Below are 14,590 nucleotides of genomic sequence, written 5' to 3'. Positions count from 1 at the left end.
TGGTAAAGAAGGCATTTGGTATGCTTGCCTTTATTGGTCAGTGCATTGAGTATAGGAGATGGGAGGTCATGTTGTGGCTGTACCCAACATTGGCTAGGCCACATTTTAAATACTGAATTCAATTCTGGTCTCCCTGTTATAGGAAAGATGTTATGAAACTTGAAATGGTTCAAGTTGCCAGGGTTGGAGGGTTTGAGCTACAGAAAGAGGCTGAGTAGGCTGGGGCTATTTTCTCTGGAGTGTTGGAGGCTGAAGGGTGACCTTATAGAAGTTTATAACCTCATGAGCGGTATGGATAGGGTGAATAGCCTAAATCTTTACCCCAGGGCAGAGGAGCACAAAACTAGAGGACACAGGTTGAAGGTGAGAGGGGAAAAATTTAGAAGGGACCTGAGGGGCAACATTTTCACGCAGAAAAAGGTGATGCATGTATGGAATGAGCTGTCAGAGGAGGTGGCGGAGGCTGGTACAACATTTGAAAGGCATCTGAATGGGTATATATATAAATGGGAAGGGTATAGCGGGATATGGGCCAAATGCTAGCAAATGGGGTTAGATTAACTTAAAACATCTAGTCAGCATTTACGAGTTGAACTGAAGAGTCTGCTTCCGTGTCTATGACTCTATGACAATGAATCCATGTGAGTTCTATACTCTTGTGAGTGAACAGGAGCAGGCTTTATTGAACATAACTATATTAGGAGGATGATAAGACAAGACCTCCTCTCTGGAGCGCTACAGAACGAGGCTCCAGTCCCATGTGTTCTGATGTCACCAAGACCTGACATAGATACAAAGCAAAAAAACTTGCATTTAGGTAGCACCATTCACAACCATTCAGGCTTTCAAAGCACTTTCCTGCTTTGCAATGTAGGGAAACAAGGCAGCCAGTACGTGTACACCAAGGTCATATGAACAATAATTAAATGCCTGTTTTAGATATTGGTTGAGGAATTCTTGCTGACCGTACAAACGCTCAGTAATGATACCTGAAGAAACGATATCATTCCTCTTACAGTCATGGGTTCAAGACCCACTCCAGCGCAAGGCTGACACTCCAGAGTGGTACAGAGGGAGCACTACATTGTTGGAGGCACTGTCCTTCATTCAAGGTGTGAAACCAAACCACATTCCAACCTCTAACGTGGACGTTGATAATCCCAAAGCTGCTCTTCAAAAATGAGCAATGATGTACGATCAGCAAGAATTCCTCAACCAATATCTAAAACAGGCATTTAATTGTTGTTCATATGACCTTGGTTTACACATACTGGCTGCCTTGTTTCCCTACATTGCAAAGCAGAAAAGTGCTTTGAAAGCCTGAATGGTTGTGAATGGTGCTACCTAAATGTAAGTTTTTTTGCTTTGTACCTATGTCACGTCTCAAGTTGTTCATATACTGCGTCCCAAAATAGCATTTTCTGCAAGAAACCTAGCTAATTGGCATTTCATTGAATCAACAATGTACGTTTCCAGAATATCACAAAGGAGTCTGATCCATCAGTTGGCCACTTATTCAGAAAACAGCTTTGAGTTTACCCGCTTTCACTTCTTAAATGTGAATGGGGGCTTTAAAAACATCTAAGTCAAAATGTTTCCAAAAGTCTACTTTTTGATCAAATAAGAGATACTGGGAGCAGTAAAAAATTTCCTTTTGGACAGTGTTAGTAAGCGAAAAATAAAAGAAAGCAAGTGATTCCCTTGATAATAAAACAGTAAGATGGCAAGAGATAAAAATAACAGGCCCAGAAATAATTCCTGTTACAAACAGCTTCGACTGGAGAAAGCAACACTTTTTTTCACAGACCTTTTGGAGACTTTTATAAATTTGAGAAGAAGTTAGAGACCATGAGCTGGATCTGGTCCTTCTATCAGCTCTAACATTAGTAAGATCACTGCATCTTACTTCCATCAGTCTCCCTCTGCCCCTAACTATCTGAAAACATATCAAACTCTTAGATATTTATTCTAATACAACATTCATTGTCTCAATCGATAGCCTCAGCCTGGTGGTAACTCTCTGATCTTGAACAGATTTGTTCTGATGTGACTGTTGTGTAGTACATAGTAGAATAACTGAACACTCAGAAACCAGGTGGGACAGTACAGTCGCTCAATGCTTAGCACTGCTGCCACAGAGTGTCAGGGGCCCAGTTCAATTCCACCCTCAGGTGACCGTCTGTGTGGAGTTTGCACGTTCTCTTCGTGTGTGCGTGGGTTTCCTCCGGGTGCTCTGGTTTCCTCCCACAGTCCAAAGAAGTGCAGGCTAGGGTGGATTGGCCATGCTAAATTTTCCATGGTGTGCAGGCTAGGTGGGTTATCCATGGAAAATGTGGAGTTATGGGGTGAGGGGATCTTCTTTGGAGGGCCAGTGCTGGGCCGAAAGGGCTCTTTCTGCGCTGTAAGAATTCTACTGTGTGACAAGGTGCCTCACAAGAGATTTCTGGCTGTTATATAATTTCTTACAATAAAAGAGGACAGGTTAAAGCTGCAAAAGTAACAATAAACCGACTAAATCACAGAATGAGCAGAGAAATGACTAAATGTAGATTTAATAACAAACCACGGATTGTACTGACAACCTTCTTCCACCTTCAAGGCAGACATGACCTTTTTCAGCATCTGGAGGTTTGCTCACGTTTCAACAGGTACTGCTGAAGAAATACCTTAAGGTCCTGCTGCAAACTGCTGGGTGACCAGGTGATGCGTTCAGAGTGTCCAAGTAGTGCTTCCTTTAATCACCACGGGAGCACACCCCAAACTCGAGACCTCCAGAGACGCTTCGATTCTGTCAGGGGGCGCCAGACATTCTGGTTATGGGACCACATCCCATTCAATTGTGACTGTCTCAATATGATGGCCATACCAGGTTCAGGTGAGTGTTTCAGTGTCTGGTATTTGTCCCTGTCATTTGAAGTCAGGTGTTTTTGAAGACAATGCATGTGAAAGTGCTTGATTTTCTTGGCACGACACTGCTACACAATCCAAGTCTCGGACCTGGAGAGCAGAGTGGGCAGGACCATTGCTCTATAGACTTTCAGTTCAGTAGAGGCAATAATGATTGCAGAATTAATAAATGTGGCACACTTGGCCTTAATTATTACCCAGGCTATTACTTAATTGTCCTGAACTGACTGGCTTGCTAGGTCATTTTCAATAGATTTAAAGGTCAATCACATTGATGTCAGTCTTGAATTCCAGTTAAAGACAGCAAATGTCTTTCCCTAAAGAATCTCTAAACAAGATGGGCGATCAGCCCATTCTATCATTTAAACTAACTTCCCATTTCCGATATAATCATTTATCAAGTTTAGATTTTCCAGCCTCCATGATGAAATTTGTGCAGTCTGTAGATTACTACTACGTAAAGGCCACACCTTTTAACTTTCTTTATTTTTGATCGTAGACTAAAACAGCAAAGCACTGTTTTTCAGGCCAAAAGACTGTGGAAGGAATTGTTGCACTTTTAAAATCTAATTACTGGAACTCCTTGCAAGCTGTGTTTATACTGTGCTTTGCAACGGGTGGGGGAGGAGTGATAAGGTGACGTGGTACCAGGGTGTAATGAGTAAGTTTCGACCAGCAACAGATTGCTGATTGGTTTGTGCAATTATAAACAATTGAGGTCATCAGCCTGACAATCGCCCTTTAGATGGGCTGTCGGCCGCTGAACATTTGCTGTGTGTGAACAATACAGAAGTCTAAGATCTCCACACTGGAAGAAGCAGTAGCAAAATATAACTGGAGCCTAGAGACAGACACTTACTTTCTCCCATCATTTACTATGAGCTACTGCCTCAAACCAGTTGACCAATTAACGTGCAAATCCCCAAATCTCCAGCAAAGAACTGAAGGAACCTGAAAGACAGGAGCATTTAATCCGTTTCTTACTGCCCCTCTCCCACCCACCCCACAAATGCCAAGCTGCCGGCGAAACTATGTAGCGAGCAAAATAAATCAGAGAACAGAGAGTCTTAAGGAGAAAAGGGAACACCTTACCAATGCCTACCTACTGGTGCTATTGTACTGTGATTTCCCAATATCTCTTCCTCCAGTCAGAACATCTATGTTTTGACTGTGAACTGTGTGTGTGTGTGTGTGTGTGTGTGTGTGTGTGTGTGTGTGTGTGTGTGTGTGTGTGTGTGTGTGTGTGTGCGTGTGTTGGGGGGGGAGCGGATTTTGAAGAGGTCTAGAGTTCTGGTCACCTCTGGCTGGAACATATTTTCATCTAATAAACAATCATTCCTGTTAAGTGTAAGAATCTGATCAGTTAACCTGAGTTCATCAAACAGGTAGGTGGGAAAATTAACATATATTGATTCAATCATTAACATATGGAGGTCACATCAGGAGTTGTAGGGTACAAGAGTGAGTGTACATTTCCAGCTGGGTCGTAACAATTCCTGGCTCTGTCACACACCATAATGCTTCTGGCTTTTGCAATACCTTGGTAGAAGCCATAGCTGAGTAGCCATGAACCACTGGTCAGCAATTCTAGCAGTAATGAAACAGTATTACCCACAATAGTAAGATAATAAAATGTGAGGCTGGATGAACACAGCAGGCCAAGCAGCATCTCAGGAGCACAAAAGCTGATGTTTCGGGCCTAGACCCTTCATCAGAGAGGGGGATGGGGAGCAGGAACTGGAATAAATAGGGAGAGAGGGGGAGGCGGACCGAAGATGGAGAGTAAAGAAGATAGGTGGAGAGAGTATAGGTGGGGAGGTAGGGAGGGGATAGGTCAGTCCAGGGAAGACGGACAGGTCAAGGAGGTGGGATGAGGTTAGTAGGTAGATGGGGGTGCGGCTTGGGGTGGGAGGAAGGGATGGGTGAGAGGAAGAACCGGTTAGGGAGGCAGAGACAGGTTGGACTGGTTTTGGGATGCAGTGGGTGGGGGGGAAGAGCTGGGCTGGTTGTGTGGTGCAGTGGGGGGAGGGGACGAACTGGGCTGGTTTAGGGATGCAGTAGGGGAAGGGGAGATTTTGAAACTGGTGAAGTCCACATTGATACCATTAGGCTGCAGGGTTCCCAGGTGGAATATGAGTTGCTGTTCCTGCAACCTTCGGGTGGCATCATTGTGGCACTGCAGGAGGCCCATGATGGACATGTCATCTAGAGAATGGGAGGGGGAGTGGAAATGGTTTGCGACTGGGAGGTGCAGTTGTTTGTTGCGAACTGAGCGGAGGTGTTCTGCAAAGCGGTCTCCAAGCCTCCGCTTGGTTTCCCCAATGTAGAGGAAGCCACACCGGGTACAGTGGATGCAGTATATCACATTGGCAGATGTGCAGGTGAACCTCTGCTTAATGTGGAATGTCATCTTGGGGCCTGGGATAGGGGTGAGGGAGGAGGTGTGGGGGCAAGTGTAGCATTTCCTGCGGTTGCAGGGGAAGGTGCTGGGTGTGGTGGGGTTGGAGGGCAGTGTGGAGCGAACAAGGGAGTCACGGAGAGAGTGGTCTCTCCGGAAAGCAGACAGGGGTGGGGATGGAAAAATGTCTTGGGTGGTGGGGTCGGATTGTAAATGGCGAAAGTGTCGGAGAATGATGCGTTGTATCCGGAGGTTGGTAGGGTGGTGTGTGAGAACGAGGGGGATCCTCTTGGGCGGTTGTGCCGGGGGCGGGGTGTGAGGAATGTGTTGCGGGAAATACGGGAGATGCGGTCAAGGGTGTTCTCGATCACTGTGGGGGGAAAGTTGCGGTCCTTAAAGAACTTGGACATCTGGGATGTGCGGGAGTGGAATGTCTTATCGTGGGAGCAGATGCGGCGGAGGCGGAGGAATTGGGAATAGGGGATGGAATTTTTGCAGGAGGGTGGCTGGGAGGAGGTGTATTCTAGGTAGCTGTGGGAGTCGGTGGGCTTGAAATGGACATCAGTTACAAGCTGGTTGCCTGAGATGGAGACTGAGAGCTCCAGGAAGGTGAGGGATGTGCTGGAGATGGCCCAGGTGAACTGAAGGTTGGGGTGGAAGGTGTTGGTGAAGTGGATGAACTGTTCGAGCTCCTCCGGGGAGCAAGAGGCGGCGCTGATACAGTCATCAATGTACCGGAGGAAGAGCTGGGGTTTGGGGCCTGTGTAGGTGCGGAAGAGGGACTGTTCCACGTAACCTACAAAGAGGCAGGCATAGCTGGGGCCCATGCGGGTGCCCATGGCCACCCCCTTAGTCTGTAGGAAGTGGGAGGAGTCAAAAGAGAAGTTGTTGAGGGTGAGGACGAGTTCAGCTAGGCGGATGAGAGTGTCGGTGGAGGGGGACTGGTCGGGCCTGCGGGACAGGAAGAAGCGGAGGGCCTTGAGGCCATCTCCATGCGGAATGCAGGTGTATAGGGACTGGACGTCCATGGTGAATATGAGGTGTTGGGGGCCAGGGAATTGGAAGTCCTGGAGGAGGTGGAGGGCGTGGGTGGTGTCACGGACGTAGGTGGGGAGTTCCTGGACCAAATGGGAGAAAATGGAGTCCAGATAGGTGGAGATGAGTTCGGTGGGGCAGGAGCAGGCTGAGACGATGGGTCGACCAGGGCAGGCAGGTTTGTGGATTTTGGGAAGGAGATAGAAACGGGCCGTGCGGGGTTGGGGAACAATGAGGTTGGAGGCTGTGGGTGGGAGGTCCCCTGAGGTGATGAGGTCGTGAATGGTGTTGGAGATGATGGTTTGGTGCTCGGGTGTGGGGTCATGATCGAGGGGGCGGTAGGAGGTGGTGTCGGAGAGTTGGCGTCTGGCCTCGGCGATGTAGAGGTCAGTGCGCCATACTACCACTGCGCCACCCTTGTCTGCGGGTTTGATGGTGAGGTTGGGGTTGGAGCGGAGGGAGCGGAGGGCTGCCCGTTCTGCGGGGGAGAGGTTGGAGTGGGTGAGAGGGGTGGAGAGGTTGAGGCGGTTAATGTCTCGACGGCAGTTGGAGATGAAGAGGTCGAGGGAGGGTAGGAGGCCTGGGGGTGGTGTCCAGGAGGAGGACTTGTGTTGGAAGCGGGTGAAGGGGTCAGTGGAAGGAGGGTTAGGTTCCCGGTTGAAGAAGTAGGCATGGAGGCGAAGACGGCGGAAAAACTGCTCTATGTCCAACCGTGACTGGTAGTCGTTGATGTGTGGTTGTAGGGGGACAAAGGTGAGCCCCTTACTAAGGACTGACCGTTCGTCCTCAGTCAGTGGGAGGTCTGGGGGGATGGTGAAGATGCGGCAGGGCTCAGTGTGGCTGTCTCCTCTGGGGTTGCAGGCTGTGGAGGTTGTGGGCGGAGCGATGAGGTCGTCAGCCATGGGCGGAGTTCCATCAGCCATGGGCGGGGTTCCGTCGGCGTCGGCCGTGGGCGGGGTTCCGTCGGCGGAACCTCCCATTCTCTTGATGACATGTCCATCATGGGCCTCCTGCACTGCCACAATGATGCCACCTGAAGGTTGCAGGAACAGCAACTCATATTCCGCCTGGGAACCCTGCAGCCTAATGGTATCAATGTGGACTTCACCAGTTTCAAAATCTCCCCTTCCCCTACTGCATCCCTAAACCAGCCCAGTTCGTCCCCTCCCCCCACTGCACCACACAACCAGTCCAGCTCTTCCCCCCCACCCACTGCATCCCAAAACCAGTCCAACCTGTCTCTGCCTCCCTAACCGGTTCTTCCTCTCACCCATCCCTTCCTCCCACCCCAAGCCGCACCCCCAGCTACCTACTAACCTCATCCCACCTCCTTGACCTGTCCGTCTTCCCTGGACTGACCTATCTCCTCCCTACCTCCCCACCTATACTCTCTCCACCTATCTTCTTTACTCTCCATCTTCGGTCCGCCTCCCCCTCTCTCCCTACTTATTCCAGTTCCCTCTCCCCATCCCCCTCTCTGATGAAGGGTCTAGGCCCGAAACGTCAGCTTTTGTGCTCCTGAGATGCTGCTTGGCCTGCTGTGTTCATCCATCCTCACATTTTATTATCTTGGAATTCTCCAGCATCTGCAGTTCCCATTATCTCTCTTACCCACAATAGTGACTGTTTTGAGCTGTGCTCAAGTGCCCTGTGGAGCCAGTAGTCTAACACCGACCCTTCATCCTCGTGAGTGTAGCTCTCTGTACATGAGACAGAATGATCTTAGAATTCAGACACCACATGAATGGGAGAGTTAGAAAGGTAAGCTGAAGCTTCTCAGTCACAGAAACCAGAAGATGTCATGTCTATCATACTGAGCTCTGAGCCACCTACTCATAAGGTGAACGGGTGTTGAAGACAAGAGCAGACAACTGAAGAGTTGCAGAGGGGTGGGAGGGCAGAGCAGGACATGGACATAAGGTGGGAGAGGGAGTCTGGCAATCAAACTGGGGCTTTTGCCATCATTCAGGGAAGAGGAATTGGATGGGAGCTGGAGTTGCTGAGCCACTAAAACTCCTAGGCCACACACAGAATCCCTGCGGACTGGTGAGCTGGACTAGGAAGCGAGCATCAGAGGTTCCTGCCAGCAGAGCACAGGGAACCCTCAAAAGTCCAAGTTGGCCAACCTCAACATGACTGAAATGTCACAAACTTCCTTCCCCATCCCCACATCCCTACCCCCACACCACCACCCTATATTCCTTCTTGGTTCCTCCACTCTATGGGATCAACAACTTGCATTCATATAGCACTTTTGTAATCCATCCCTCCTGCTTCACAGGAGTACAATCAGACAAAATAAGACACTGACCCATGAAGGGAACAAGCTGTAGAAGCATCTTTTACAAGAGCAGAGAGATGGTCTCATTTTGTTAACTAGTGGGAGAAAATGGGCTAGTGGTATTATTTTAGACTATTAATCTAGAGACCCTCGGTTCAAATCTCACGATGGCAGATGGTGAAATTTGAATTCAAGAAAAACCTGGCATTGAGGGTCTTATGATGACAGTGCAGCCATTGAGAATTAAACCCACCTGATTCACTAATTCATTTTTAGGGAAGGAAATCTGCCATCCTTACCATGTGTAGCCTCCAGACTCACAGCAATGTGGTTGACTCTCAACTTCCTGCTGGGTAATTAGGGATGGGCAACAAGTGCTGACCGAGCTAGTGACACCTACATCCTGTGAACAAATTTTTAAAAAAGGATGTAGACATTTGGATGGGCAAAGGGAGGGAATTCCTCAGCCTGGGGCTACCTGTGGTGAAGACATTGAAGTGTGAGAAATGAAAGACGCCAGAGTGTTGATTGTGGGGTGTTGAACACATTCACAGATATAAGGATGGGCAAAGGTGTAGAGGGGCTTGAAAACGAAGATGAGGATTTTAAAATCAAAGCACCATCAATCCGGGAGCCTTGATTCTGTAAGCATGGAGGAGTGGATAGACAGGACTCTGTGTGAGGTGGGAGAGGGACAGTGGATGAGCTGATGATGCAGAGGGAACAAGCATGGTTCCTGACTGACCCTTCATTTAAAACGTGAGTAATACTTTGTAGGTCCAGGAGCACCATCCAAATAGCACGAGGGCCTACAAAACCCATAGGAGGGTGAGTTCACATCAGCACTGTAGCCGGGGGCTATGCTGATACTTCAATGAGTTAGTGAAAACAAACAAAATTGCTCAAGCCTTTTGGCCTGGTGTGTTAGTGAGGCTTCTGTCGGGATCAGAAGGGAAGGGAACACTGCATCCAGTGTCCAGGAATAAAACACCACTAGGTTCAGTGATACCTCCTGATTCTAACAACTCACTCCAGCTCCACTTTGCACTTTTCTGTCTGTCACACTGAGGACCTGGGTTTTAAAAATAAACCAAAAGGCCGGGCTACATTAAGCGCTGACCCATTCCCGTCCTTAGTTCGCGACGTTTGGTTTGTATTTTAAGTGGGGCATGCATGCAGACTGTAAAACTGCAATGGTACTGAAGAAGCGCTGTGCACACCTACAGCATTCACTCATCACCGCATCTTCCAACTGCTCTGGCTGAGAGGACGCCAGGTCCTGATGCGTCCCTGATGCCAAGAGGCGGCCAGTGTTGACAACTTACCGTGGAGATACTGAAGGAACCCAGTCACTAGGTTCAGTGATGTCAGCCTCTTGCCAGAGACTCCCTTGCAGTTAGCCATTATGTGTGACGCATCTTGTAATGAATCAGGCTTTTTATCTCGATGGTCCCTGAAGGGGGTTGATTCTGCGGGAATGTCCTCCGTTCCTTGCCCCGCTCGACTAAAGGCAGAGCGAGCCCAGACATGTGCAGGGTGGGATTTTTAATTCCTGGCTCTCTCTCTCTCTCGCCCCCTCCAGTTCCAAAGGCGCCTGGTGCCAAAACCCCACTTTCCCGTTACACCGGGTACCTTATTGCACTTTCACTGCAGCTTCTTCCCGCACTTCAAAGGCAATCAACAGGCATTAAAAAATCCAGCTTTCCTGAAGGAGACTGTCGCTTCTCACCGTGGCAATCACACTGGTCCGGAAACTCTTGAGCAGACTTTTTGCACACACACACACAGCCTGAGCACGGACTGCAACAAGACTGACAGCGAGCTAGTCTTCCTGCTGCAGTGATTAGCTCTGCTCGAACACAAGCAGCATCTCAAGCAGGATTTGCATCAGAATTCACCCCTTGATGTAGCGCCCGCAAGCTTCCACAGTGCGCCTCCTGTAGCAGGAATGCAGAACGAGCGCTAACTGCATTTTCACACGCGAAAGAAAAAAAAACTGATGCATTGCTTTCATCTGTCTTCCTTTTTGACACATCAAATCCAAAACGTGGCACTAACGCCAGTCACGAATACAGCTCCTACGGTCGGAATGTGTGAACTGGGAGCCCTGGGACGACTGCAGCATTTATAATCCCCAAACTGACAAGAGACACTGCTTTCTGTATCTGCTACATCAATGATTTAATGCAAATGACGATTAAAGGAACAATTTGCCCTGACTACCCTCTGCACTCATGGCTTCACCTCATGCTTGTGATGCTCTTATAAATTTAGAACAGGGGGAGACCATTCAGCCCCTCAAAGCTGTCCTGCATTCTGTTAGATCATAGCTGACCTGGGAACAACTCAATTTCTCGATAAAATAGGGAAAACGTGGTTATTACTTTAACCTTCTGAGTCACTAACGCCAGAGACGAATGAGCTTTAATGTTTGCAAGGTAATGCAGAACAAATCTTCAGAGATTGGGACGGCAGAGATTTTAACTCCAAGAGATGAGAGGGTTTGGAATGGCACTGGATGTTAAAAAGTCTGAATTCTGTCTCAAACCTGCCCCACTTCCATATTTAGCAGGTGATCCACTCTCAGAAGGAGCGGGGGGGGGGGGGGGGGGTACTGACAATTTAAATGCAATAAGGCTCCATGCCAAATAGCTGGCCAGCTTTTTATAAAATTCATTCAGGGGATCACTGCCTTATCAACTAGGCCAGCATTTACTGCCCATCCCTAAATGCCCAGCAGGCAGTTGAGAGTCAACCACATTGCTGTGGGTTGGGAGTCACAAGTAGACCAGACCAGGTAAGGATGGCAGTTTCCGTCCCTAAAGGGGCATTAGTGAAGCAGATGGCATTTGGCAATGGTCATCATTAGACTCTTAATTCCAGATTTTTTTCATACCAAGTTCCTAGTTCCCCATCTGCCATGGCAGGATTCAAAACCAGGTTCCTGGAGCATCACTGAAGTATCTGGATTAATACAGCAGCTACAATACCACTCGGCTGTTGCCTCCACATCGAAGTGGGCCCTGCATAATCCAGCAGCTAAAGGGAAGTGAGGGCTTCTGGAGCAAACTGATGGATCCAGTTTCGCCCAGTGTCTTCAGACAGTCATCACTAACTTCAGCTCCCCTCCACTCAAGGCTTCCGAGCCCCCTTGTGATCTCCTCTTGTGTCTGACCTCCCACCTGCCCTGTCAACCCTGCCAAACTGCCCTCTGACCCTTCTGTTCCGCCCAGCGCCTCTTCCCTCTGGTCAGACCTGCGGGAAATCTAGTCTCTGACAGCAGGCCCAGCTCCCGCTCCCCATTCCCCCCCCCCCCCCCCAATCAGCATTAATATCCACCCCAAGGTGTACGCAGCTAATGGGACCTTCATTTTCCTGGTGCACAGGAGGGAACAGGGTTCCTGTGATCCCAGGCCATTATAGTGTTTCCCGCAAGATGCACTCCCTCCACCAGTCCCTTCCACCTTTGGCTGGCTGCCTCCACTCTTAGTGCCAAGGCCCTCTGGCTGCTGGAGAGCCTGAGGCCTGGGGTCAATGAGGTCAGGTCAGGGAGAGAGCAGCATTACTCCCCTCACCAACTGCCACAGACCCAGTATGGCAGCTATGCCCTTTAGGATCCAACCAGCTCAATCAGTAGTTCTGCTGCGAGCCACTCTTGGTGGTAGACATTGAAATGCCCCATCCAGAGTACATTCTGTACCCTTGCCATCCTCAGTGCTTCCCTCAAATGGTGTCCAACAAGGAGGAAAACCTCACTCATCAGCTGAGGGGTGGAGGGATGCAGTAGGTGATAGCCAGCAGGAAGTGTACTTGCCCATATTTGACCTGATGCCATGAGACATCATAGGATCGGGAATCAATGTTGAGGGCTTCTGGGACAACTCATTTTGACTGAATCCCAGCTCTGTCTTGTCAGTGAGTCTGGTGGTGTCTCAGCCATTGTCTGTAAGCTATGATTCCGAGGGTACAAAAATGTTAGGCTGGTACTTGACTCGTCCGAGACAGCTCTCCCAATTTTGACACAACCCCCTCAGATGTTAGTAAGGATCGATGGGTGTGTGTATGCCTTTGCTGTTTTCTGGTGCCTCAATCGAATGTGAGGTAACACACCCGGTTTTGTTCCTTTCATCCGACTAATATTTCACTTCCTCCCAATTCATGATGTGGAGGTGCCAGTGTTGGATTGGGGTGGACAAAGTCAGAAGTCACATGACACTAGGTTACAGTCCAGCAGGTTCATGTGGCTTTCCAATTCTTTGACTGTGGGGTGGGGAAGAGGCAGAATGCTCTGACCTTTCACCTTTAGGGGCACCCAAAGGGACAGATGGGAAATTGAGGCGAGTGAGGAGAAGGCAGCTCGAAACCACCTTCAGATTGGGTCGAGGAGACCACGAAGGTCTAGCAACAAATCGCTGTGTATTATATCCTGAAGAAGGGAAGCAGCATTCTAAAAACTGGGAATCCCCCCATGCTCTCCCACTTCTCGTGCTGGCTCGAAATGTGGGATCTGCCATGTCAGGCAGGTGAGAGGTCAGGACCACTGTCCTCAGGTGGGAATGTGTAGGAGATAGAGAGTTCCTCGCTCCACTCTGATTTTAATGCACAAGAGAATGGCCTGTAAAACGCTGAGGACAGACCTGAGCCCTTGGTCAAACCTGTACCTGAGAGCTACAGTGACAGCAGCAGTAGCAGGATTCTGCATTACCACCCACTGGGAAGTAAACAGCCCCAAGGAAAAGAGTCACTGACACTACAAGGGGCTTCTTCGATGGATTGGGGGTGGATTAGGCACTTCATGGAGCAGGGGGCAGGATTTGGAGGCCAGACAGGGAGACAGGGAGTGGAATTGTCACTGCCGCTTTCCCACTCTTACTCTCCTTCCACTGCCCACCTCTCTTAGGCAGTGGATATGGATTGAGGTCCTCAATTGCAATTAATAGGCCTGGGGGTGGGGGGTGGGGGGGGGGGGGGGGGTTGGTGCTAGTGCACACTTTACCCACCCATGTTATAGACAATGGATTGGGGCAGAGCAGGCAGGAAGATGATGGGGACCCAGTCATCATTGTTCACACCAGCCTCAAGTCATCTGTTTCAGTGATGTGAATTGGGTTGTAACTACTAGCCAGGACACTGGGGATAACAGCCCCTTTTCAGCATAATGTCCTCAGATGGCTTCTGATTAATGCTTCCTTTGAAGGGAGTAATTAGTGTCTAATGAACACTATCACTGATCTTTAGGCAAGAAGCTATTCCTCTGGGAGTTACATTTCTGCCTGTGTAAGAGGCACTGTTCTGGTCATCACTCTCCTGACAGCCCTTCCAATCACCCAGCTACCCCTCTCAAATTATTCCCAAAAGGTGAGACATCCTCGTGTGGTATCTGGGGTCTGCAACATTTGGCACTTCAACACAACATCAATTGGGTCATTTTATATTTTGTTCCAAAGCAAATATCTCTACATTAACACAACATACATGGTCCCCAGTTACTGCAACAATTTTAATCAGTAAAGCAACAGGAAACTGAGAATAAATGGCTGAGATTAAGTGTCACATTTTCCATATTGTTATTGAACAACAAGCCCATTCTAATTGCTGTGGTATATTAAAACGTTACAGCCATTTCAATAGCCTTTTGTTCATATTACACTGATATCATTCAGCTCTGAAGTTCAGTTAGAACTTTAGTAAACAGTGAGAGATTGTGCAGCATGTTAAGCTTGTAGTTGCTGTTTCGATTTCTTCACAAGATCTTCTATCAGAGAGGGAATCCTGCTACCAAGAGCAAGTTTAAAAAAGTCTGAAAACAAGCTAGAATGTCCAGGAGGTTGGCTTTTAAAGAGCAATTTGAAGTACAAGCCTTGGGACAGTGCTGGTAGATGCGCCAAGCTAATGCTTGCTTCATCAGCAGGTTGTGGGTTCAAGACCAACTTGAGGAACTGAGTATAAAAGTTGTGGCTGAAACTCTC

The 14,590-nt window shown here is 48.7% G+C and overlaps 1 protein-coding gene across 10 annotated transcripts in view; it reads right to left on the bottom strand.

Annotated features, from left to right (window-relative positions):
* Positions 1-14,590, bottom strand: part of syne1b (spectrin repeat containing, nuclear envelope 1b) — a 504,959-nt gene that overhangs the window by 440,294 nt on the left and 50,075 nt on the right. For 8 of the 10 annotated variants that reach the window (XM_059648364.1, XM_059648368.1, XM_059648365.1 and 5 more), the window contains exon 1: positions 9,947-10,506. The exons of 1 other annotated variant lie outside the window; for it this stretch is intronic. In XM_059648364.1, the coding sequence (XP_059504347.1) occupies positions 9,947-10,025 (79 nt within the window). In that variant the 5' untranslated portion in view covers positions 10,026-10,506. Of the gene's footprint in view, positions 1-9,946; positions 10,508-14,590 lie in introns of those variants that run through there. One more of the 10 variants, XM_059648370.1, reaches the window with a different exon arrangement.

Source organism: Stegostoma tigrinum, chromosome 9 (genome assembly GCF_030684315.1).
Source record: "Stegostoma tigrinum isolate sSteTig4 chromosome 9, sSteTig4.hap1, whole genome shotgun sequence".
Lineage (NCBI taxonomy): Eukaryota > Metazoa > Chordata > Chondrichthyes > Orectolobiformes > Stegostomatidae > Stegostoma > Stegostoma tigrinum.
Note: the sequence above shows the minus strand (reverse complement) of the source record. Positions and strands in the feature narration are given on the sequence as shown.